Source organism: Rhopalosiphum padi, chromosome 4, assembly GCF_020882245.1.
Source record: "Rhopalosiphum padi isolate XX-2018 chromosome 4, ASM2088224v1, whole genome shotgun sequence".
Classification (NCBI taxonomy): Eukaryota; Metazoa; Arthropoda; class Insecta; order Hemiptera; family Aphididae; genus Rhopalosiphum; species Rhopalosiphum padi.
In genome coordinates this window covers 52,219,182-52,245,164 of record NC_083600.1, presented here as the reverse complement: position 1 = coordinate 52,245,164, position 25,983 = coordinate 52,219,182, and the positions used below count along the sequence as shown (strand labels likewise).

At 27.4% G+C, this 25,983-nt stretch overlaps 2 protein-coding genes across 11 annotated transcripts; one reads left to right on the top strand and one right to left on the bottom strand.

Annotated features, from left to right (window-relative positions):
- Positions 1 to 969: 969 nt before the first annotated feature.
- Positions 970 to 17,371, bottom strand: LOC132928951 (polyamine-transporting ATPase 13A3-like). Of its 10 annotated transcripts, none has more exons than XM_060993910.1 (18): positions 15,347 to 15,515; positions 11,487 to 11,829; positions 7,599 to 7,744; positions 7,405 to 7,511; positions 6,954 to 7,121; positions 6,807 to 6,877; positions 5,413 to 5,534; positions 5,190 to 5,346; positions 4,901 to 5,105; positions 4,558 to 4,774; positions 4,161 to 4,462; positions 3,884 to 4,084; positions 3,627 to 3,818; positions 3,289 to 3,553; positions 2,975 to 3,217; positions 2,771 to 2,916; positions 2,475 to 2,709; positions 970 to 2,398 (listed from the first exon to the last, which is right to left on the bottom strand). In XM_060993910.1, the coding sequence occupies exons 3-18, from the start codon at positions 7,624 to 7,626 to the stop codon at positions 1,374 to 1,376; spliced, it is 3,684 nt and encodes a 1,227-aa protein (XP_060849893.1). In that variant the 5' UTR covers positions 7,627 to 7,744; positions 11,487 to 11,829; positions 15,347 to 15,515; the 3' UTR covers positions 970 to 1,373. The 10 variants fall into 10 exon arrangements, with proteins under 10 accessions (XP_060849893.1, XP_060849901.1, XP_060849895.1 ...); XM_060993918.1 differs by having other exon boundaries at positions 7,405 to 7,508; positions 15,347 to 15,513; XM_060993912.1 differs by lacking the exon at positions 15,347 to 15,515 and adding an exon at positions 11,929 to 12,024.
- LOC132928953 (uncharacterized) lies at positions 13,970 to 24,514 on the top strand. Its single transcript, XM_060993920.1, has 11 exons — positions 13,970 to 14,347; positions 16,077 to 16,313; positions 18,099 to 18,309; positions 18,424 to 18,576; positions 19,312 to 19,393; positions 19,501 to 19,651; positions 20,366 to 20,545; positions 21,239 to 21,459; positions 23,011 to 23,217; positions 23,334 to 23,465; positions 23,663 to 24,514. Exons 1-11 carry the CDS (start codon positions 14,224 to 14,226, stop codon positions 23,891 to 23,893), a joined length of 1,929 nt encoding a protein of 642 aa, XP_060849903.1. The 5' UTR covers positions 13,970 to 14,223; the 3' UTR covers positions 23,894 to 24,514.
- Positions 24,515 to 25,983: the final 1,469 nt, after the last annotated feature.

The following is a 25,983-nucleotide window of genomic DNA, read 5'->3' as shown; positions in this document are numbered from 1 at the left end:
TTTTATCATTAACTGTATATTGTAATACTTGATTATGACTATTTGATGTTATTTTCTTTCTACTCATACCGTCGTAATTATGTTGTATTAATATGACGTATAATACTTAAAAGTTTTTAACAAATAAACATCTTTGTAATACCAAATTCTTTCTATTAAAAGTATATATATTATGTAGGTACCGACGTATCTGGCTATCTTGATTCTTGGCAGTTGGCAGTTAGCCTATACATAGGTATTTAAAAAAACAAATCTGGTAAGTGGTAGGTAACTTTATTTTACTATAAAAATATTTAAAAAAGTTAAATTCACATGCTGCAGCCGTTACAGGCAAAGACGCAAAATAGAAAACTACAATGCACTTTATGAAATGCTCTAACAATATTTAGAATGCTCAAATTAGATGGACATTGTATAAATTATCGTGTATATACCCGGACATTTTATACAATGACCAAAATCTCGTGAGCAATGCATAATATAAAGTTATAATTCGTCATTTTGAGTTTTAATTAAAGATGACTAAAACCGAACAAAAAACTAGTAACTACTTTCAATTCACTTCCTAAAACCACCTTCAAACTTCTAATTCAAAACTTATTGATGGAGACAAAAAAATTACATCATTGTTATAAAATGTAGTGTGATCCAATACATTCATTGCTCCAGAATCTAAAAACAAAACCTAATCATTTCTACGTAGAACTTTGAATCACAGAATTATTCTGTGTTTGAATCTATAAGATAATAATCTATTATCTAATATCTATAAATAGTTTATAGTCTAAAGATTTACCTATCTGATGATAATAATAAATGGGTAGCTAAATAGCTAATAGCTATCATGGTTATTGGTTATTATTTGTTTGAAATACAATTGTAAATCACCATATTAATTTAGGCAACTATACAGTAGTATATGAATTATGTATGTAAATAAATTGCACAATTAAAAAAAATAAACATCAATTATAAATATAAATATTTCATAATTTAATAGTGTCACATTTTTATACATTTATAAGACATTTTAAAGCTGTTCAATATAAAACTATCTTTGCATAATAATATTATTAGCAACATAAATTAATCATTTATATAACATATAATATTAATTAACAGTATTTGTAGAATGATAGTTCAAAACAAAAGAATCATTACAATTATTTTCTTAAAAATATCTATGAGGAAATTATTTAATAGTGGTAACTGGTAAATTGGACTACAAATAATATAGTGTGCATTGTAAACCTTAAAAAGGCTTAAAAATCGTTATTTGTTTTTAAAACCAATATGTAAAATGTATATTTTGAAGCATTTTATTTCCTTTGACATATCAATCCTAAATTAAAGTTTGATCATGCCATTACAATTTATAAATTAGTGCTCATTGTCTTAACACGTTCTTGACGTTCAAACTGTTCTGTGTCAATTTCAGTCTTACGCATACATTCTAAAGAGGACGATGTAATCATTGGTTGATGTTTACAAATAGGTGGCCATCCAGGAGAAGAATCTAATTCAAGCTTCACTGAATGATATATGTTTTCATTATTAGATTCATGGGATCCCAATTTTAATTTTTTTGTTAATAAATAGTCTACAATAAAATACTCAATACCCAGACATAGAATACAATCAGCTACAGCTAATGTAACCACAATTATCGGAAATTCCATCAACGGAGGAAATTGTAATTGTAATAATTCTTTAATCCAATCTGCTGGAAACAATGTTACATATGAACAAATAACCGTCATAGTTACTAAACTAGAGAAAAAAACTGTGTTTTTGTAAATTGGTCCACGATATGGTTTGCCATATGAAAATATTAAAGCCAATATAATGTATTGAAACTGAGAAACAGAATAAACTGCATAATTTTCATAACATTTATACTCTTTTGGGTGAGTATAGTCGAATGGTTTAAACCAAGAAAAATTATGTACTAAGTAAAAAGATAAAACTTGTGTTGATACCATTACAAGTAGGTTTGCAACCATCGAAAATAAAGGGATAAATGATAATAGTCTCGTCAACGGGGGCTTTTTAAATAATGACCCTTGGAAGGCTTCATTTCTACCGAAAAAGAACATAAAGTTTACTACTAAACCGATATCAATAAACAAATATTCAAAATCCGTCAAGTTACTGTCTATGTTGTATAAAATAAACGTTGAAGTAAATTCCAATAAGCTATAGAGAACCATAAATTTGAAAATTCCAAATGATGTTACAAGAGCTGCTCGTCCTTCTCGAATGATACGAGGCATACAAGAAATATTTGCTATGTGTGATGTAAATGGTGAAGCTACTGACGATTCTGCTTCTGATAATGAAACTCCAACATGTGCTGCTCGTAATGCTCCACAATCGTTTGCGCCATCTCCACACATGGCTAAAAATGTCATCGTAATATGTTTATGACACAAAATTAACTGTTCGAAAGCAGGCAATAACATGTTATATCTCACCGACATGATAACCAATATATTGTAGTTCTTGTATTAACTGTTGCTTTTGTTCGGATGTCATTCTAGCAAATATAGCTCCTTTAACTAGTATCCTAGGGAGAAGAACAGGAAATTTATCTCTTATGATAGCCCACGTTCTACCGGTCATCGCAAAACTGTAATCCCCGTTGACTCGGGCTTCTAGTTCTAAATCATTTTTATTAGAATGATAGTTTTCTAACATGGATGTAGCCCTCTGTACAAATATAAATAATATAAGACAATATTAAAAGCTCAAACATTAATTTAATACATACCATAGGTGAAGTAATACCACTAGCTGTATAATATATTTTTGGACTACATCCTTGACTTTCATCAGCTGTTACGTCAACTACTGTCTTTGATGGTAAAACTATTCCACATTCTTTAGCTACACTAACAGCCGTTAGGATGTTATCACCTAAAATAATTATTTCCAATAATTTATTAAAATAATTTTTCTTAATCTTATATTATACCTGTAACCATAATGATTTTCATATTAGCCCCTTGAAGTTCTTCAATAACAGGAGTAGTTTGATCTTTTAAACGATTTTCTAAAATGACTAATCCAGCAAAAGTTAGATCACACTCAACTTCTTCTCGTCTTAATTTCGGAATTTGTACAAAGTTACAATTTTGAAGTACTTTATGAGCAAGAGCAATAACTCTGTATCCTTCTTCAGTATATTCTCGTAAAACAGTATTAGTCGTGCTAGGTACTTTAACATTTAAAAAAAATCGTAGTTAATTTATCTTCTTTCAAAATATTATATTAAGGTTATTTTCTTACCAGTACTAGGAATACATAATGACTGAATCATTTCCGGCGATCCTTTTGTGTAAACAATAAAACGTGGGTCACCAATAGTTTTTGTAATCATGCTCATTCTTTGCAGTGATGACGAGAAATGAAATTGATGTATAAGACCGATTTCTATTTGCTTGGTATCATTTGTAGTGGTTGGATTTCTCACAATCGATGGTATTAGTACATCGAACTTCGAAGCATCTGAAACTTCCAGTTCTTCAAGACACCAGCCCGTTGACTCAAACATCTGAATAATATTTGTTATTTACCTAATACATATAATGATTTAAAACGAAAATTATTAACTAACGACTACTTACTTTTATGTCAAGTGGGTCTCCTGAAACGGTTGAATTAAGTAGTGTCAAAGAATGGCAAGTTACCATACCCAATTTTAATGAATGATTGTTAGATAATGTTGTTACATCTCTAATAGGTGAACCTAGGTCATGATTATTTTCGACAGGTACTACCCCCCACATGTCCAAACCATCTTCTGTTAAAGTTCCTGTCTATATTTAAACAAAAAAATGTAATTTAAATTTGTAAATTTTGTTTTTCTGGTCAGAAATCTTACTTTATCAAAGCATATGCAATCTATTGATCCACAAACATTTATAACTCTTGTGTTCATACAAGACAGTTGATGATTTTGAAGCCTTCGTAATGCATATAACCTTCCAACTGTCATTGCAGCTGGAAGTGCTGGTGGAATAACTATTGTAAATAGATCCAAAGACTTAACTAGGATGTCAAATACTGTCAAGCCTCTAGATGCCTGCACAAAACAATTGTATAAAAAAAACTCAAACTTACTTAAACTTAAAACCTAAACATAATATTATCTTACTTACTTTTGACACTGCAGTATAAATTGAACCAGAAGTCGCAACAGCGGCCAAAATCCAAATAAAACGATACGTGTCCTTGTCAAATCTAAAGTCAGCTGGTGGGGGATATAAAATTGATCTTACTAATGATCCTTTAGCGGTCAAATAACCCGTTCTTAAGACTACTCCGTGAACCTTTCTATCAGAAAAATATCGTGCTTGAAGAACTTTTGTTCCAGAAAATAAAGTATGGTTTGCGTCTTCGCGTTCATTGTATAAAAGATTTATATTGGGTAATGCAGTCTTGAGTACTGGTACACTTTCGCCTAAAAATAAAAATCAACAGTTAACAATTTATTAAGTTCCTATTAATTTCAAACCATAGTTTGTTATATTACCAAATATTATAACTCATGATTACCTGTAAGCATACTTTCATTAACGACACATGTTCCACAAAGTAAAGCTATATCACATGGTACTTCAAATCCTACTCTAGGTATAACAATTATGTCACCCGGTACCAAATCTGTTGTGGAAATTTCTTCATAAATAGCTTCACAATTAGGTCCACCCATGTCACGGCATACTGTCACTTTATCTTGTGTATTAACAGTTTCTAATAAAGTCCTTTGATTCTGAAATAAAGAAGATACTCGTAATTTTTATTCGATTCCGGGAACTATAAATTATATATTTCTATAAAAATTTTATCCGTCGAGATAATTCTCCATATATTGTAAATTATAACATTAATTAATTACCGCACGAGTTTGTATGACCGATGATGTTATTCCAAAAACTGACATGATAACTATGGCTCCTAAATAATACACATAACCTTCTGAAAACCATACTACAAGAGAAAAAGCTTGGAAAATGTATAAAGGATTAAGAACTTCTAGCCATATCAATGATAATATATTTTGAATAGGTACATTAATTTTGTTTTCTCCATAAATGCATTTTCTGTAATTTCATAAAATGAACATAATATACTTAAATATATGTTGTTATGATATATTAAACACCTTTCGACGATTTAAGTAATACCTAATTAATTGTTCTTGTACAGAATAGCCTTTATATGTATGCAGTTGTGCCGTTGTTAAACCCCGATCCAAACCAACAAGTTTTTGGAATTTTCCTTGAGTATCGCACCAAACATAACAAATTTTTTTTATTTCTACTGCTCTAATTTGGCTTACATCTAATATAACAAAAATAACTATCAATATGCATCTTAATTATTTTTAAATATTAAAGTGAAACAAGCCTTGACATGATCCATCATTTAAATGTATCCTAATGGATTTTATTTCTACTGCTACGGGGTTTTCTTCAACTGCAATAGAATCCAATTTGCTTATATCATTGGCCATCAAAAGTTCTTCTTTGCTAAAATTAAAAAAACACTAACATTTTATTAATTATTTATAAATCCGTTATTTCGACTACTGGGAAGGAATTAATAAGGAGAAACTGGGTACAATTATAACATATTTCAAAATTCAAACAAATTACGTATGATGTATGAATATTATGTATTTTTAATCAATAAAGTAACATAAATCCTTTGTACATGTGTCATGTGTGTGTATTAGAATGCAACATTCGACAGTAGTTAAGAACTCGAAAATTAACAAGGGTTGGGACATATACGTAAAACACACATTTTTTTTTAAGTCTTAATCTATTTATGTTTAATATGCTGAATTTCTAGCATAAATAAAATAAAAATAAAACGTTTGTTAAAAAAAAAATGTTTGATTGGCCAAATTATGTGTTTATGAATTTTTATATCAATAAAACATTTTTTAATAACTAACTAAATATATGCTTATTGTAACCAAAACTAATGAATATTTAATGAAAAAAAGCGTTAAAATTATATTCCTATTTGTTTTTTTAAATTAAATAATATGATATTAAATAAAAATAGTTTGGATAAAGACGGTTATTTTCTATTTGAATATACAATTTAGTCATATTTTGAATTTCAAATGTCTATAAAAAAAACAAATGTTACATATGTATTTTTGATATTTTTATAACTGCTGTAAGTACAATGTATGAGAATTTTGTATAAAATTATCAGTTCTTGACTATTATAAATGAAAATATTATGATTTTTTGACTAAAAAATAATTTGCAAATTTTGTAATTTTAAAAATGTCAATAAAATTTTAACTTTTAACGATTATTAAAAAAAATTGGATTTTTGATATTTTTAATAAATAAATTACTTACGAGGAATCTTGTTATAAATTTTTAAGCTTCTTTAGTGAAGAAATAAAAATATCTTAATGTATAAATCAACAAATAAAATTAAAAACATTAAAAATATAAAATAGTTTGTATCAAAAACTGCAGATGTTTCGTAAATATTTTTTACGAAGTTTTTTTAGTATGAATATTATATTTTTGATAAATTGTAACTTAACCAATACATTAATAAGTTACCTAATTTCAATATTATATTGATATAGTTGATATACCATTGTCGCAAAGATTTTCCACGTCTATGAAGTTAATCATATGGTGGTACCTCATAAACCTATGTATTTTGTTTGAAATTGTTTTTATAGGTTGTATGATGTTACAATTATACCTTGTCCTCTTTATTACAATAAAAACCAATACATAGTAATCGAATTAAGAAAAACTAACTTGATTTTTTTTATAGACACATTTTTTACTGGTCTTACAAAATATGATTTATACATCCCTTCATAACTTTCCTAAAAAATAAAATATTATTGATTATGTTATAGATATACGTGTTCTTCAATAGGTTGGTATTTAATAAAAACTTACAACTATAAGAACGCGTTCGGCTTTATTAAGTGGACATCTTTTGTACATAGCGTACAAAACCCAATGAGGCCACCAATGAAATAATAAACGTAAAAATCCCAAAGTCAAAAGTATAAGAATCCATATCATGACAGCCATTGGTCCACTTCGTTTGTATCCATAAATCTCCTAGAATTTATAAAAATTGCATGTACCTATAATATTAGAAATTAGTTACAATGTTATTTATATTTTAATATCATTTTGATATTAGAATTTTAAATATTGAAATTGTATAATATACCTTATTTGGACTTATATTGGGTCATATTAATGGATACCTATTTAATTTATGAATCATACCTACTTAGTAAATTATTATTTTAAAAATTTATTCATTTATTCAAAAATATAAAATAAATAGTTCTAAAATATAAAAATTTTAATTAGTAAATTTCTATTTTCGACTGACCATTTCATCGTCTTCCCCGGCGTTGAGCAAAGAATTATCACTAATAATTGGTTCTTTCTTCGAATTTGTATTGAAGCCATTATGTTTAAAAACTGCCCCTGTATCTACTTCGCAATAAAAAATAATTCATTAGTTTTTACTTTACTTTCACTATTTCCTCTTTTAATAATTAAATGGAGCTTTTAATAATTTACCTGTAGGGCAGTTTTCATTTGATGCCATAGTCAGGAAATTTTAAAATTCCTAACGATCGTAATAGTCTGCGATTGTTAACCGTCGAACGTACAGGCATTCACGAGCCGTTCAGAAACCGCCTGAATTTGGCCTACTTGTAAGACCGCTATAATTTAAAATTTGTTTGTAAATATATAAATGTCAACAGTATAATTAGTAAATACCTTATAATATAAATTAATGTTTAAGTGGACAAAAATATAAAACAAAACTTTCATTAACTCATAAGTCATAATATAGGTATAAAAACTGCATAATAAATGAATAATTATGTAAAAAAGTAATTTACTACATCAGACATTTTTTTACCAAACTGCTATAAATAATAAATTAATACTTTAAAATTTTAAAAATAAATTTGTAATTATATCTATATTCCGTTACAATTTTGGTATGTACTATTTACTGCTCAGAAAAGATTTTTTTAATACCTTACCTGACAAATCTATACGTTTTTTACCTATCTACAATCTATTGTATAGACTCTATACAATTACACAAATTACGAAAATTTTATAGACTATAAATGATAATACTACGTTTCTTAGTTTAAAAATATTGGCATAATATATTAAATTAAATTAGATGTTTTTAATGTTGCATATATTTAAAGTGCAGGTTATGTAAACAATAGTTATTAAATGTTAATTAACTCAGGTATAATAATTGTTCAAATAATTATTTTAATAATTATGTAATACAATTTATTGCTTTGGATGAAGAGGAGAAATTCAAATTCTCAATATGAAGAATTAGAACAACAGCTATAAGTCAATTTCATAATTAAATTAAATTATTTTTTTAGTTTCATAATCTTTTTAATTTGTAGGTACTCGTATATTTAAAAACTATTGTAATATGCTGGCCACGAGGACAATGATTTTAATTCTAGTGATGCAGATGTACAAAAAATACTACCCCCTTTAAATGAATGAATGGATACCTTAATAATTGCAGTTCACACAGCTAAAATATACTTTTATGTAAAACACTACCATGCTTTTAAACACTTTTGGGTAAAAGATTTAAAGAAATCAATATGTGTAGTGTATTGTACATAGATTTTATCGTTTATAAGTAACAAGTAGATACGGTGGCTAAATCAATATTATATCATAAATATACTTATACATCATTATTAGCACTAAAGAAATTTAAAAATCATTATTTTATTAGATATATTTACTAATAATAGAACTTGTTACAGTGCTTTGTACAAAATCTGTATAATAATATTGACATTATAAATGAGATAACGGAATGATTGCTGAACACAATACACTGCAATTATACTCGTATGTTATATTATATTTTTCTCATTCGTCAGTTTAATTATAATAATTCTACTTTTTTTTCTTCAGTCTTTCTCTTATACATTATAATTTATTCTGATTATTATTTGTAGGCGGTGAGAAAATCACAATTAATAAATTATGTATACACATCAGTTGTATCAATAAAATATAAAAAATAAACCAAATGTCTAAAATTGATAAAATATATAAACAATACAAAGAATTTGTAAATAAAAACAATTATACTTCAACCTGCAAAGAAATGTGTATTTATGATCATTATAACGATTTATTCCTTTTGTATCCACTCGAGTCCAGTAAGAATCTACAGGGCTTCAAAACTTCTTTTTAGAGACATTAGGCAATATTTACAAATAGAGCTATACGACTATTTTATTCGTTCAATTTTATTTAAAATTTTACTTAAAATACTTTACATCACTGCACTCATTTTATCAGTTAAAAATTATAGCTAAAATATGAACAACACAAATTAAAAATATTAGAACAATATAATAATTATATAATATAATCGTTTATTTTTTTGAATAATAAATTAAATAATTCACTTGTTATTTGTATGTGTGTATATACTATATACATATATTAAATACAATACATAAATTGCAGTACCTACTAACTGTACTCATCGATAGTATTAATGAACATTAACAGCAACTGATTATACATGCAAAAAAACGAAAGTTTTATACAGTTCAATATGTAATATTTTAAAACAATAATTTGAGTTATTTTATAATTTTGGCATTGAATCAAGTGCGTATAAACTTATAAAGTTAATTCCATTATCTTTACCTATTAAGTATACTTAATTAAGATTCCTAATTCTGTTCACGTGATATTTGTTACATTGGACTAAATAAATATGTGTTCAAACCAATCATACAATTTAAACAATCTAAACATTATATTATAATGTACAGTGTAAACTTACTCAAAACGGTACGAAATTCAATTACTTATTATATTATATTAGGTACCTAATACCCTATTAATACACAATATTGTTGTATTTTTATATTATAATCTACAATTTTTTATGCATTTATGTTAAAATAGTTTATAATAAATAGTTATGTAGTTGTTATAGTTAAAGAATTTAAATTTGAACTGAAGTCAATATTTTTAGTTATTCAATTCAAGTATGTAAATAAAATATTAATACATTAATTGTTTATGTTGTTATATTTTTTTTAATTAATGGAAGGATATACTACTTAAATAATTTAAAAGCAATTATAATTAAGTACACTTAATAAAATATTTTATATGATACCACGATTATGGCTCAATATTCTCCAATAATCCATGCAAACAAAATAATAATTAGCTGATAAGTAATTATAATCTAATTATTTGAATAAATTTAATTTTTACCTCTGTACATTACACAGGGCAAAAACGTGTATTTCATTTTATATTATTTTTATCAAAAATTCATCATGATAAACGATCATTTTTTTGTTGTTTTTATAATAAAAATATAATTTCTCTAAAAATTATAAATTAATTTTAAATTATACAAAATGATTCATATAATTTGATATATTAGAAGAAGAATTTTTGGAGTATTTTGATTTTTGATACCAAAAAATCGATTTTTGAACAAGTAGTTTTTATAGTGATTAGTATTCAAAGTTTAGATGAGCAAAATAGCTTATGGTACAATGGAGTAGGTACCTTGCCAGTTACCTAGTAAAATGTTTATCCAGTACAGTGTTTCCCAATTAGGGTTCCGTCAGCCGGTGCCAAGGGTTCCGTGAGAAATTTGGGAAAATATAAATTAATTAATAATATTTTTGATTTGTATATAGAAAAATGCTCTAAAAATTATATGGAGGTTCCACAAAACGTTCAAGCTCCTGCAAACGTTCTGCGAGTAAAAGAAGTTGAAAAACACTGATCCAGTACTCCGTTCTCATTTAAACTTATATACCTACCCATATTTAAAACGTATTATTACGCTACACATTCGAAATTCAATTTTTATGTAACAAAATATCTCCATAAAAGAAATTTTACTTCTAAATATGTAGGTAATAAAAAATTAGCATTATTATACAATATTATCATTTAAAAGATAGTTAAACAGTATTAAAATAAATAGTAATAATAACAAATTGAAAAAACTGTAGACACATAAATATGCCACTTTGTAAGTGCAAATTAAATAATAAATAAGCTGTATTACTGACAAAGAATTAAAAAGGGGAGCAATAATTATTATGTTGTAGGTAGGTATAATAAAAATCAATACAACTTAAAATTATATTTTCGCTTAATATAGAAAGGTATTATCTTTATAATGTTATAATGTGTTGTTTAAGTGTGCATGTAATGCATAATGTGTATAGTAGGTACAGAATACTGTAATACATTGTAACCATACACTACTATGTAGATGTAACTATGTAAGCTATATTTTTTTATGAATAATTAAAAAATAATAAGCTGTTTTAAATTTAAAAATATTAATTTTAGTAATTGCAGTAAAAATAATTATATGCCAAATAACTTAAAATGTTTACTCACGCTTAAGGTAGGAGTAGAAAATATCCTAACTATATGTTCGGATACTTCACTTTATATTCGACACTAGGCGGATACTGAACGCGACGTTCCGAGGGTCAACAGTTTGATATCTTGGTTTGTGTTTCAGTTCAATAAAATTTGCATGCTATTGTACATCTATACTAGGCTTATGCGTAGATGCTCAATGAGTAGTAATTAAAGCTATTAACGATCTTCAGTGGTTGTTTTCTCATCAAGTCAGTCAAATCAAGGGCAAACTTGAAGAGTTTATTTTGACTTACCTTTCAGAGAATAATATTAAATCATAATATTTTTGATTTATAAATATATTATAACCATTGCACTAAAAAAAAAAAAATTATGTATCTATTGTTTTAAATATTATGAAGAAATTAGTTTAATACACATAAATATTGCGCAATTGCACAAAAATAGGGCGTACCATTTATTTTGTGATGTATTCATTTTCTTATTTAATTATTTAGATTTTTTAAGAAAAGCTGTTTATGTAACTTAAAGTAATTTTAACGCAATAAAATATAATTTTTAACAATAATTGTTTCTATAATAGTGACTATTTATGCTTTATACTACAAAAAATATCTCAATAAGTATATTTAATTATTATTACACGGCTTATCTGCTAATAATGTAGACTGTAGTTCTATATTCTTTTATAATATATCGATATACCACTATACCATATTTATTGCATCAAGTTAAAAAAATGTATTAAAATATTAAATACATGTACGTAATACGTATAGACGAAATAGGCGTTGTATAAAAGGATTTATGTAGTTACAAATCAACACGAATGTATAAAATCTATCATACATTACGTGTGAATAATAAATTATTATTATTATCAGTACAACGTTGAACGTAAAACCGATTATAAAAGTAATCTATGGCGTGTTTACAAAGATTAGAAACAAAAAGTGCATTACCTAAAGGGATTAAATATGATAATTTGTAACGATTATCGAAATTATTAAAATTAATTTAATGTACCTATATTATTGTTATTGTAATTGTTACTGTTAAATGTTACTGTAAATGTCTAGTTGTAATATATTATAACCAAGTTCGCGCTAAAGGGCTATAGCTTCCCCCTTCTTTAACTTATTAAAATGACCTATTTATGTAAGTAAATACATATTTATCATAATAATTATGTGCTGAATTTGTATTTTATATTTTTTCTAAATAAAAGATGGCCATATTTCAGACTTCACTAGATCCATGCCGGGTTATTATGTTCCCATGGTAAGTTTAGTGGCTTAATTTTTTTAAAGCTTATAATTTAAACTGTTTTTTATCTAACTTAAAATATTTATTAATAAAAATCTATTCCTTCAATATTCAGTGTTTATACATTAAGATTCTCAAAATAAAGTATTCATTATAATATAGGAACGAAGTAGTGTTTATAAAAAATAACAGGCTTAATATGAATTATGAACCATATAAGAAATAAGAAATTGTATTCATTAAAATAGCTATATTATTATAATATCGTTATTGCTTGCTAATAAAATTAATCTTTATAACATAATCACTTTTAGGATATTATAGTTATAAACACCTATTGGATATATACTACATATAAATTAATATTTACTTATTACAATTGCCAGTTAATTGTACTTACATTTATTTGACTTGGAATAAAAAAATTAAATTTAAATTTTCGATAACTGCCTATTTACTAAACCTAAGTGAAAAATACATTAACTGTTTCATACTTGTATAGGTATTAAGGAATGTATAAATATCTTTATAAGTAAGTCTATCGTCTATGATACCAAGCTTTGTAGTTTACTACAATATAGTAATATAATGGTAATATGCCACATGCTTATATAAGTACGAAGCAAAAAGCAATAACAATACGATGCTGATTTAAGTTTTTAATATTGTTATCATATCATACTTGCTAACATAAATATTAAAAATAAACACTATTAAAATATAGAAGTAAGTATGTAACACACATAGCTATGCGAAATTATAAAGTTTATTATAATATACAGTATATTATTATGTACATATAGGGTAAATACAATTCTCACAAATGGTATAAATACAACTTTTGAGCGTTTTAAATATTTGTAAAATAATAACTTACAATAAGTTTAAGAAAGCTTAACCTTTTTTACAATTTTAAAACTCTTTTTAGACAATCAAAAAAATTATAAGAAAATTGTCACTTATCTTCAAAAAAATAAAATATTGTTTATATTATACTGATATCGATACTATATGATGATCATTAATATATCTATAAATATAATACTTTTATTATTACAATACATTTTTTATTTGTGCCAAAATAATAATCGTATACCATATAATCATAACAGTTGAATAATTGTTTTTTGCTATTCATCAAATTAGTATATGTAAATTATAAACCAGCTGTTTACTACGTCTGCCGTTCAGTATTTGAGTGAAAATTAAAAAAAATTACGTGTCCTCAATATTTTTCACATTCACATTTGCGGTAACAAATTAATTTTTAGTAACGTTAATAATTAATACAAATTTACTTCGTGTGTAGTTTTTCATCGTGTAGTGCATTTCATTATACTCATTTCATTTAGGCAAAAGTTAAACTGGCAGTTATTAATTATCATCAATTAACCATGGTCATGACCCTTATAAAACAAGATGGTAAATACTAAATTCTGCATCTAAACTGCAATTAAACAATTGGTGAAAATATATTTAAATTATGTTTATAAATTATAATCCACGATGTCTCACGGTTGTCAATAGTATCATACAAATTGTGATAAAAACAAACATTATTTTTGCTCGTTCCATTCGACGTTTATCAGACAGAAGAGGTTTTAAAAGTAAGTACTTTAACGTTTTTATAAAAAGACAAGCAAACATGCACTCTCACCCACAATTGAAACTTAAATTAGGCTGGGGACACAAGCTCTTGGCCCCCTACCTTTAACAATTCTTAAAAAGCGTCCCCTTTATACACCTCGGGAACACTATATAAATTGAGGTAAATATATTCCTTCTATCAGTACCTATACAACGAAAACTTTTTTAAAAATATTCTTACTCTAATAATTGTAGTAAAAGATGTATTAATAAGTATTATATTTATATAATATAATTATTTTGTATTCGTCAATATTTTTTTTTAGTCTAGACAGTTAATACTCTATAGTAGTAGCAGGTATTAGTAGCAGTAATCGTCGTAGTGATAGTATAGTAGTAGATGTTCTTTATTTTATTTTATTTTACATACAATGTTGAGTATATGGTATAAGCAGCATATTATATATAAGTTTTTTTAGGTAGATAAAACATGGCTGCTTGGCGGGAAAGCTAAGCAAAGGCAGTCCTCCCTCGAATCTGGCGATAAGATAATAATATAAAAAAAAAGAAGGTTTTAGTAGTACTACCAGTACTCAGTAGTAGTTGAATAATTAGTAATACTACTAGCAGAAGCATAAAATAGTATGTATAAAAATTAATAGGTAATGTTAATAATTGTTAGTTTATGCGGTACCTTCATTTATAATATTTTAAAATAGACATTTTGTTATTTGTATGCATAATACCAATTATTTACCAGTACTAGTATTTATGATCAATGATATAGGTAATCACAATATAGAAGTACCATAACATTAAATGCTCAAAATTTCTTAGAAGTAAAAATCCCCCCCATGAATTTTTGTCATTATCAAGCCTTGCATGCAACGACAATAAGACAAACTTTGAAGGTAGGTATAGAATATTTTGATTTTTAAAATTTCAACGTCCACATCCACATCTATTCTATCTTAAGCGAAATATTTTTGAATTACAATTAATAAGTCAAAATCACGTACCTACAATAATATGATGCCGGTACTATTAAGTCGTCATTGCCAGATCGATAACGTATAGATAATATTGCGTTCAATTCATGTGTTTGCCGATCAACGATAGTGACGGTTGTCCACTTGATATTATATGGTAAGAGTTTCTAATACAAGTGGAGAATAAAAATAACCAGTTACATAAAATCTCCTACTACTCGTACGAACTGTAGATAATGTGACGTATAATGAGCGGGTAAGGTAGGTAACTTGAGAGTTGAGTCAGCTGCTTGTCAATTGTACCGCGAATAGATAATTAAATTCACTCACGTGCATTGCGTTTACCAAATTATAATATAAGATTGTAGTACAGACATTTCACTTTAAACCTATGTTGCTGTATGCACACGACGTAGCGGCACTGCTACAGTTTTTCGTAAAACGTGATCGAATAATTTTTACCGGATGATTATTATATTGATTAATTATTAGTATTCCGTTTGTTTGGAAATTTTTAATAACATTTTTTTATCTTCAATTATAGTTAAATCCTTTTATATGTTTCTATGAAATCGTTACTGTATTGTGTTCGTTGAAAGTGCGTATACCATGATTTAATCGTGTATATTATTATATCTAATGTGTATTATATTTTCTCGTATATACCAGTTTGATAATAAATTATTATTATTATTATTATTATAATCGGAGAATTATTCAGATTTCACAACTCAAAAAAAAATATATTAATCATTTTCAGTGGAATCTAATCTGAGTGGCGACACTGCGCTGGTAGCTAATGTAATAATTAGCTGTATTATTTATACGTCGACTGTTTTTATCGTATCGCTTGTGATTAAACTATCGTTAAGGACGTGCCAAGATAGATTGACGTTCGTAAACCACACAGACGATGCAAAATATCATCTGACATCGTTGTCAATGGAAATCGTTGAAATCACCGAACAATATTGTTACACGATGAACATCGGAATAAGTATGAAAAAAGAATAATAATAATAACCTTGAAAAACAACAATTAATAGCAATAATTAATTGTGATTAAGACATGTGTCCCTCTATCTGTGCAGGAGAGTAAAATATGCATTTAATTTTATTTAAATAAGTACCGTTTAATATCTAACAAAGAAAAGTAAAGTATCTTTTTGGCAGTTTGTACATATAATAAAACTAATAAAAAGTTTGTTAAAATAAAGTACCAGGATAAATGTTAGTATAACTAATTTAAATAATATTATGATGTAGTTTTAAATTAAAAACAGATATCAATAATTTAACAAACAGATATTTTATAAAGACGTTTACGAGAAAACCTATAGTTTCTGCACCACGAATCATGATAATACGCTACCGTCATACATATAGACATAATATAGTGCCGTCGATTTGAAAAACAAATTCTTGCACTTGCAGCGATCCCGCAACCCATTATTTCTCTTGATCTGACCTCTTGTGATTTTTCTTTTTCTGAACTTAAACCTACTCTTAAAAATGTATACAACAAAAACAATACTACATCAGAACTTAAGGCGTTTGGAACAGTTGAGTTTGGAATAAATGAAAAATAGATTGCTGAGAACGATGCATTTTGTCTGGAGGATTTTGAAAGAGATATTTTTAAATAATACGTTACATCATTTTTAATTTTTATACTTATTAAAAATTAAATTCCAGTACTTTTTTTAACTAACGTATATTGGTACAGACACACGTTACAGAATAACCTTAATATATATTTTTTTAGACAGATAAGACATTTGATAATCTAAAAATATGTGGATGGTTACTATGAAAAAATTACGGGTATTTATGGCATGGCGTAAATTAAAACTGTTTAAATACAGACATATAATTAGTATAATTACCATATTTTGTGGTATCCTTAGTATCTTCAAATTGTATCACACATATTTTTATACACTGACACACTGTACCTATTCCGCACAAAACATAAACGATCCCGGAAATTATGTTTCTGAGTTTTATTTAAAATACCTACATATAACTCGACGGTCTCGAGTCTCGATACTTTCTGAATAATAAAATAGTATCCCCCGTCCACTACTCAATATAATCGGGAGTATTGACTAACTACACCTAGCTTATCAAATAAACTTCCGTTACGGCGATACATATATCAATTACATTATATCATTAAAAAATTCACTTTACCTACCAATATATAGGAATAAGTGTAATTTTCGAGACAATGCGCATGTTCATAATAATATAGTTAATCCACTGAATTTATCGATCAAATATTTTCTTTAAAAATGTGGACATTTATTTGAATACTGGAAACAGTGAAAACAAGTAAAACAATCATCTGAGTAAAAAAGTATTTTTAATTTGAATTCTAATGTGAATTTAATTTAATAATAATAGTTAAATGTTAAATAGTTAGTATTATTCAAGTTATTTCAATTTTAATTATAAAACGTTTTTATTTATTATTTCAGTATTCTATATCCGATCATTAATTATTATAAATATTTTCAATACATATAGCTATTGTAATATTCTAATACTTTGAAGTCCCATATATAATAATATAAGGTTGAGCTGTTTGCGACTAATATTAGTAATTTCAACTTTCAACCGACCTTGTGGATGTTTGGGTTAGATTAGGTTTGATCTTAGATTTCACCAATAGGTATCTTATTCTTATTACCACTATACATTTACGATTATATTATAATATAATATAAATGTTTGTCTTGGCCTTACTAAAAAGTCAACAATTTTCTACTTAATTTTCCAGTACTGAAGTTGTATACATTATCGGGGAATATGGCCGTGGTGATATTGTTAAAACTGATTTGTAATTATTTGATAAAGTTAACGACAAATTCGTGTTCGTATTACGTTTTTCGTACAAATTTAGTGTTCGTAGTTTATCACACCAGCCCGTTGGCATTGTCTGTCATAACTAAATTGCGCAACTATATTATTCAACTCATACGTCATAGTAGGTACATTATATATTTGTATAAATACATATATGTAATATGTTTATTGTATATAATATGTATATAATGTTATTCAAAAAAAAAATATTAACTCATTCAATAACCGATATTGTATAGACGAGAAAATACAACGAGACCTCCGGATGGACATATTATTACCAACAATTGCAAAAAGACGTTGCGACATATTATTAGACAAGACCTGTATCAAGGTGTAAACGTCTTAAGAAGTATAGTGGCATTAATCGCATCTAGTTACATTAGCAACAGGTGACGTATTATTATAATCTGACTAATTAGTTTTTATTATCTCCGGAGTGGAACTATTTAAGTATTTTACTACAGAACATCGTATAACTATGATTCTTTTTATTTATCTGCAGTTAGGTAGTCGGGGAAGGGTGTATTTTCAATAATTATTTTTTTGTCACATTTTTGCTAAACACTTTTTAAGGAACCTAAAAAGGTAATAGTGTGATTTTTTTATAATTTATAATACAATACGAACTATACATTTATAACACTGCCGCTGCACATACCTACGTGGCTACGTTAAATACCTTCCTAGTTCCTATACATGCTATATTTTATACATTATGTAGTCATTATACACCTGCAGTTCAGTGATACCTACTAAAACTTTAGTACACATAAGACCATGTAATACACGAAAGTGGTAGTGCAGTGATACGCGAAAAAAAAATGTTTGAGAATATATCTACTCTAAGCTATATATATATTACTACATGCCTTATACCGTGATAATACGAGTAGAAGATTCATACTTTCATCACACAATTATAATGATATCAAAGCTATATCCATAATATCTTTAATACTCGTATGTTTACCGTCTATATAATGTGATACTCGCTGCAACATAGCGCCCATGGCCCATATAATATATCAACCCCATTTTAAACATGCTCTTGGCACTCATATTATTATACAAAATGGTTAAAAAAAACCCGTACGTGGATAAACCATTTTTTCGTTACATTTTAGGTGCACTTTGGTGCTATGGTCCGTAGACATGCTGAATACGAAGAGAACGTACTTCAAGACCCGGTGCACTAGGAATTTAAAAGTGAATACCGCGCGCTGATTCCGTATATTATGTATTTATGTTATTATATACGCGCGTATAGTCCAATAAAAATATCACTATGTAAACGTCTTGTTTTCCATAATAAGCGTGCGGACACGCTGAACGCAACAACCGGAGAAGCTGTCATCACTTTCGCGTACTTGGCCATGCAGTTGGGTTTGCGGAAGGCGTGCAAGTGCTTACGTGTGTCCAAAAATCTATTGACTTCGTTTATACTGATGTACATAAATATGACTGGTAAATAAACTGCAGGGCTTATTATTATATTGTTAGTATTGTTATCTTATTCGTATTGTACTATATATACGCATACAAAGTAAAATAGTGCTCAGTAGCACAGTGAACTTGAAATTTTCCAGGAGCTAAGTATAGTCTAAAGGCGGGTTCTCACGGCGCGTGGCTCGACGAGCTTCGAGCCAAGTACGCTGGCTCGGTACACTACACGCACAATATTTCATCAATCATCAACACACCCACCAAAAATCCAATAAAGGCTAATTTATATTGTTATATTTTTAACTAATACCGGTTTCTAATACCGTAGAAAATACAAATATATGTACTAAATTATGATCCATTGATCATTACCCACCCACTCAAATAAAATCTCGATTATCCCTTCAGTATACGCCACTGGACTAGTGTTATACTACATTGAAGTTTCTAACTGTGTTAAATCTTCGTTGATCTACATTGTTAAGGTTTTATTATATAATATTTCAATAAAATGTACATCATTGGTATTATTGTTCTTGAGTTTCAATCTTTCCCTATTTATTTGAAAGTTTGTTCACGCCAACACACCTATGTATTACCATATCTAGGTAGAATGTAGATCAATAATTAATAAATTCAGATAAGGTGAAAGCTACCATATGCACATATTGCACATTATGAAGTTTATTAACGTATATATTATAATAATACATTAACGTTTATTAATGAAAATAGCATTTCGATACACCGGTGTGCTGATGAATCCAACTTACGCGACGGCTTTGGCGTACGGTTGTCCCGGACAAATAAATAGAGATCATTTCATTGTTTTTTGGATCGGTCCGATCGTTGGTGCTCTCGTCTTTAAAGACTTCGTCAAAATAACACAAATTATGTTTAATATAATGCTGTGGCGTCATTGTTAAATGGTATGTATGAATAATGAATATGGTTGCCGCATATCCAGCTATACATATATAGATATAATATATATTGTATATTGCTAAGCATAACTACCAATATCATATAATAATATAGGTAACTATATAAGTATCACTATTCACTATACTACAAATTATATCCTTAGTAGTTAATAGTGTTAGTAAAATGAATTATACGGGCAATAATATATCGATTATACCAAAGACCTACAGGCAACTCCTATATATTATATATATACAATAAAACTGCGTTTGTTGCTAAGACTGAAATTACATGTTTGTTTTATTTTTTATAATATATACTATAATGTCTATATTGTATACATATTACATACTGTTACGTGACGATAAGACAATATACTTTCATTGATAACATACATATACGCATCATTTGTTATTGTGTATTTTCAATATTTAATTTAAATATATATACAAATATCAAGTATAATATATTAAATGAAAGCATTAAATAGTATTTGCTGTATTTGATATAAACAAAATAAAATGGAACTAAATGAAAATCCAGCAAAATTTAACTGCGCTTCGACTATCCAAGAAAACGAACTATTATCGGAAGTTTTTGAAAAAACTTTACTCGAAATATCTATACTGGATTCACTTTCCGGCAGTAGTAGTATCAGCGATTATGTTAAAGACATTTTCAAAGTATCGATTGACGACTTGCATAACTTTGGGACGTTAAAAACCTTGCACGCTATAGTCGATGAAAACGAACAAAAGAAAAAACTACGATATCAGTTACGAAAAGACGAACGGGGACCAAATAATGACGAACAATTTATAGAAGAATACGTATCGTTGGAAAAAAAAATACAAAAGTTCAAACAGGAAGAAGAAGAAATTGATGCGATTATCGAGAAGTGTACGGTAAGTTTGTAAAAGTAAACAAAATTATAAAAATGATGTCGAGATTAAAATATACATTATGCAATTTTTCATTTGAATATCTATAGGACAAGAACCATTTTATTTGAATTATTTATTTCCACACAAATAAACAATTATAAGCTAATATACTATATCTATAGTATTTACTAGCAATGTAGTAATGCATAACGATATTTTTTTAGTATTGGTACCTTTCTGTTTTCATCTTTAACCTGTATCATATCATTAACTGAAAACTTATCTAAACTACTTAATTTAATTATAATACAATAATAATTATTAGATATTATTTATCGGACATTTGGACTTCTAATAAAGATTATTAAATATTAAAAATATCAATTTATTCTTTTAGATTCTAAACGAAGTGAGGAATATATTGATTTTACAATGATGTAAGTTTTTTTTTGTGTCTGTAATTAGATTTTGGAATAGATATAATGCTTTGATTTTTGACTTCAGCCCCTATTTTAAAAGGAAAATTCATCTAGTTGGTACTTTGGGGGGTCAAAAGTAAAAAATTTCCAGTAATTTAAAGCGTTATGAAAAACCCTAAAAAAGTAACCGAAAAACGGGAATTTTTTCGCATAATCTGCAGTTTTTGACAAAATCGATTTTTTTATTTTGCTGTAACTCAAAAACGAATCATTGTAAATACTGGAAATTTTCACCAAATGTTTATATTAGCGTTATCTATTAACGATTAAATTTTCAAAAATTTTGACTTTTTCTAAGCTATTTATAGATAATTGAAATTTTCGATTTTTCTAAAAAATTTTTTTTTTTTTTGAAATGCCAATAAAAAAATTTTGGTAATCCAGAAAATCTTTAAAATTTATATGATTATTTATTAGAACTCTATCCAAATGTTCAATGCACCAATAATCAGTAATTTGTATAGGTATTGTTAGTTGTTCGACATTCCTAACTTTCAAGTGACCATAAACGGTATTGCTTTGTGTCTTATTATGTTTAATCACGAACTATGATTAGTAATTACTGATTATAATGATTCATAAGGACTGGCGTCCGGCATCAAACACACTGTGATATGAGGTAACCGTTTGCCCGTTCAAAAAGTATAAGTTCTTAGTGTATGGCTATAGAAATATATCACCAAGGTTAGACAATTATTTTCCTATTGTATAATATACAATGAAAAGAAAAGTGTAGGTTTTAATCTATACATTTTAAAGTTTAACAATTTTTTCGATGTCGGCAAATACTAGACCAATCAGATTTATGTATATATTAATTCTTTTTCGTTTTCTTTAATTTATTATATATTTTATTCCTATTTTAAAATTTTTACAGTCTTATAATTTCCATAGTGACTTTTTTTTAAATTTTATAATAATAAATACAAATAAAATATGTATTAAGTGTGCTGGTAACCGAGTCGTTTACTTTGGATATTAAGCCAAAAAAAGCAAGAAATAAACCAGCCAACCAGGATTACGAAGTTATCAAAATTCAACTTTAAATATTAATAAATTGTTATCTTATTTAAATTATATAATCCATATATAGGCCGACGGAGAACATACAGCGATACGAAGAGAAACGGAAAAAAACTATGTAGACAAATGGGAAAAGGCTAGAGTAGAAAATTTCAAATTTAAATTTAAATCTGAAGAATTAGAATTACAGAAATATATGGTAGAGTTACAGGCTAAAATGAAAACAGATCAAATTGTAGACAAAGAAAATGAACAATATTTAGATTATAGTATAAAGGTGAGTCAACATACATGAATAAATACTTAAAAGTACTAACTGTATCTGATAAAATCTATAATATGTACTTCAAAAAATATTTCAATCAACCAAAAAATGTTTTATTTTGTTCATAGGAATTAGAAAAACAAATCGAGTATTGGGAATGTAAGTACAAAACTGATACTAAGGAAATTGACGAAAAACTAGAAAACCTTATTATAACACTGGAAGAAAAAACCAAAGAAATAGAAAGTTTAAAAAAAACAGTAAGAGCATTTTTAATTTTTGTTTTATGTTTTGCTTGTGTAAGTGCGTATTCAGTAGATAAATCAATAATAATAGAGGCGATATACCGCAAACCATCATATATAGCGATAGCGGCGTTGGCGTACAGTTTGACTTTAATAATACATTTTTTAATGTCTTAAATCTATTTCTATACAACTATAATGTAAAATTCTAGTTTAACGAGAGGCAAACTATTATCGAAGAACATGCCGAAAATAAGCAAAGAGCAGAAGAAGAGAAAAAACGTATCGATCACATGGAAAAAATGGCTACGAAAATTCAAGCGTGGTGGAGAGGTACTATGGTTAGACGTCGCTTAGGTCCATATAAACATTTATCGGGACCTAGAAAGAAGAGTATTAAGAAACCGTTAATAAATAAAGGGAAAAAACCGAAAAGCAAATAATATATATATTTAAAACTAAAAAATAGTATAGAGGTATACGTATACCTCTAGACAATGATTAATTGATCTACGAGTATATTGCAACATCTACATCCTACATAGGCGTAAAAATAATTATTGGATATTGTAAAAATTTTAAAATGTAATGTTACCTTGAATTTCAATAAGACAAATCTTAAGTAATCCCCAACTAAATCTGAAAATTATATCAACAGGTTTTGATAATTAAAAAAAAAGGTTTATAAACGATATTTTAATTATATGGTCCAAATACACGGAGGTATTTTACCCAACCTTGTAACCAAGGTTTTGATAATAAAACTAGAACTGTGAGTACTAATAACCTGTAGTTATTAAAATATAAAAGTACAACACATTTTCAGATTGCATGTGTTCTCCCCCTCCCCCCACCTCATAAAAAAGTAAAAGTAAAAACAAAATCCATATTTGTTCAAAAACTACAAATTTTCTTTAAAGTTTTTCCCGCCTCCAGGCGAATTGCAAGTCTATACTCTATACATAATAAGTATATCAAGAAATACCATTGTGTGCAGTACAAAATTAAACTGTGTAGAAATGAAAATTCAAATACTAGTAATAAATAATAACTGAATTATGAAATTTTGTGTGTTTTAATATTATTAATATGTGCTATTAATTATAATTTATACATAACGTATTAACGTACCCAGTGCCGTAGCCATGGAGGCAGTGGGCCATGCCCCCTCATCGGCTGTATCAACTTAGTATAAAAAAATGAATTGTTATTGTTAATTGTTGATTATGTTTTTTAGTATTTTGGGTTTGCTCCCCCCCCTCATTTTAAAGTCCTATAATAATAGTAATAATAATAATACTAATAAAGCCTCTGGTGGTAATTTTAATGATGATTAATAAAGATACATTACTATAACGTCTATAAATGAAATATGAATGTTCTTATTTGTGGACTTGTCAACCACTTTTTAGCCCGTCACATATAAAATGTGCAGTATACGAATAGGTATTTATTTATTTGTATATATTTACATATACTAATTAACGCCAGACGGTTTTTATTGTGCCATATAATATAATAATCGGGGTTCGATTTTATAAAACAGTTACATATATGAAATGAAATGCCAAGTACGCCGATTTAAATAAATTTTTTTTCTTAATATACGGCAAAAAAAAAACCTCCCTTATTTAGAAATAGCGCTGTGTGAGTTGTGGTGGTAGTACAACAGTGGAGAGGGTATCGATGGATAGTGGTATACGTGCCTTTTCAGTAAATGCAATGGCAAGGAACAAAAAAAAAAATGTCTAAATTTATATTTTTTAACGTAGTCGCCCTGAGATTACGTTCTTATAGGGGATGTTTAAAGGCACAGTGTACGATTATCGTCACGTATCCCTACAAGCACTTAAGGAGCCAATCACCAGGCATTGGCCTCCATTACACCAGCAATGACACGAAGAGTTATGGAAAACTATCGGGAAAGGCTTCGTGAATGTTTTAACAGTGGAGGACACTATTTAACCGATGTAACGTTTAAAATAAATAATTAAAAATGGCATAATATTTATTAGTAAAAAATAAAACAATTTTTTCAATTTCTTTATTTACAACTGCCTCTTGAAATATGAGAGGTTGTTTTGCCGGACCCTGTACAAGAATTATACGATGCGTTATCAGCCAATCGTATTATATTGCTATTGTTTTACGCTTTAATAGTTTTATCTTTATTTTTATATTTTCGTAGGTAATTCATTTTTAAATATAGTAGAAAACATCGAGGCGACAACGTGACGAGTTGCTGGGAAATTTATTTTATTTAAAAAATTTAACATCTTATCCAACTACCTAAGCACGAATAGACGACATTGCTTATATTTTATGTTTATCTTGTACGCTGCTTGTTGTTGTCAAACCGATATATTACAATAATACACTGCTTCAATCGGTTTGCAGGCTTCCTTAATGCCTGTGTCTTAAGTTACAGTGTTGTTTTTACTGAATAAAACCGTGCGTTCACTAAACATCGCTTACCCATTTGAACAATACCGCTTATATTATTAAGTATACCAGCCGACTTATTCGTAATAGT

Excerpts from the sequence above, each read along its gene's own strand:
- LOC132928953 (XM_060993920.1), top strand. The coding sequence starts at position 14,224 with ATGTTTATAAATTATAATCCACGATGTCTCACGGTTGTCAATAGTATC. Across the intron at positions 21,460-23,010 it reads CGATTATCGAGAAGTGTACG|GCCGACGGAGAACATACAGC; the intron begins GTAAGTTTGTAA and ends ATCCATATATAG. Across the intron at positions 23,218-23,333 it reads ATTTAGATTATAGTATAAAG|GAATTAGAAAAACAAATCGA; the intron begins GTGAGTCAACAT and ends TTTTGTTCATAG.
- LOC132928951 (XM_060993913.1), bottom strand. The coding sequence starts at position 7,626 with ATGGCATCAAATGAAAACTGCCCTACAG. Across the intron at positions 3,819-3,883 it reads ATTGCATATGCTTTGATAAA|ACAGGAACTTTAACAGAAGA; the intron begins GTAAGATTTCTG and ends GTTTAAATATAG. Across the intron at positions 2,710-2,770 it reads GTGGTATTACTTCACCTATG|AGGGCTACATCCATGTTAGA; the intron begins GTATGTATTAAA and ends ATATTTGTACAG.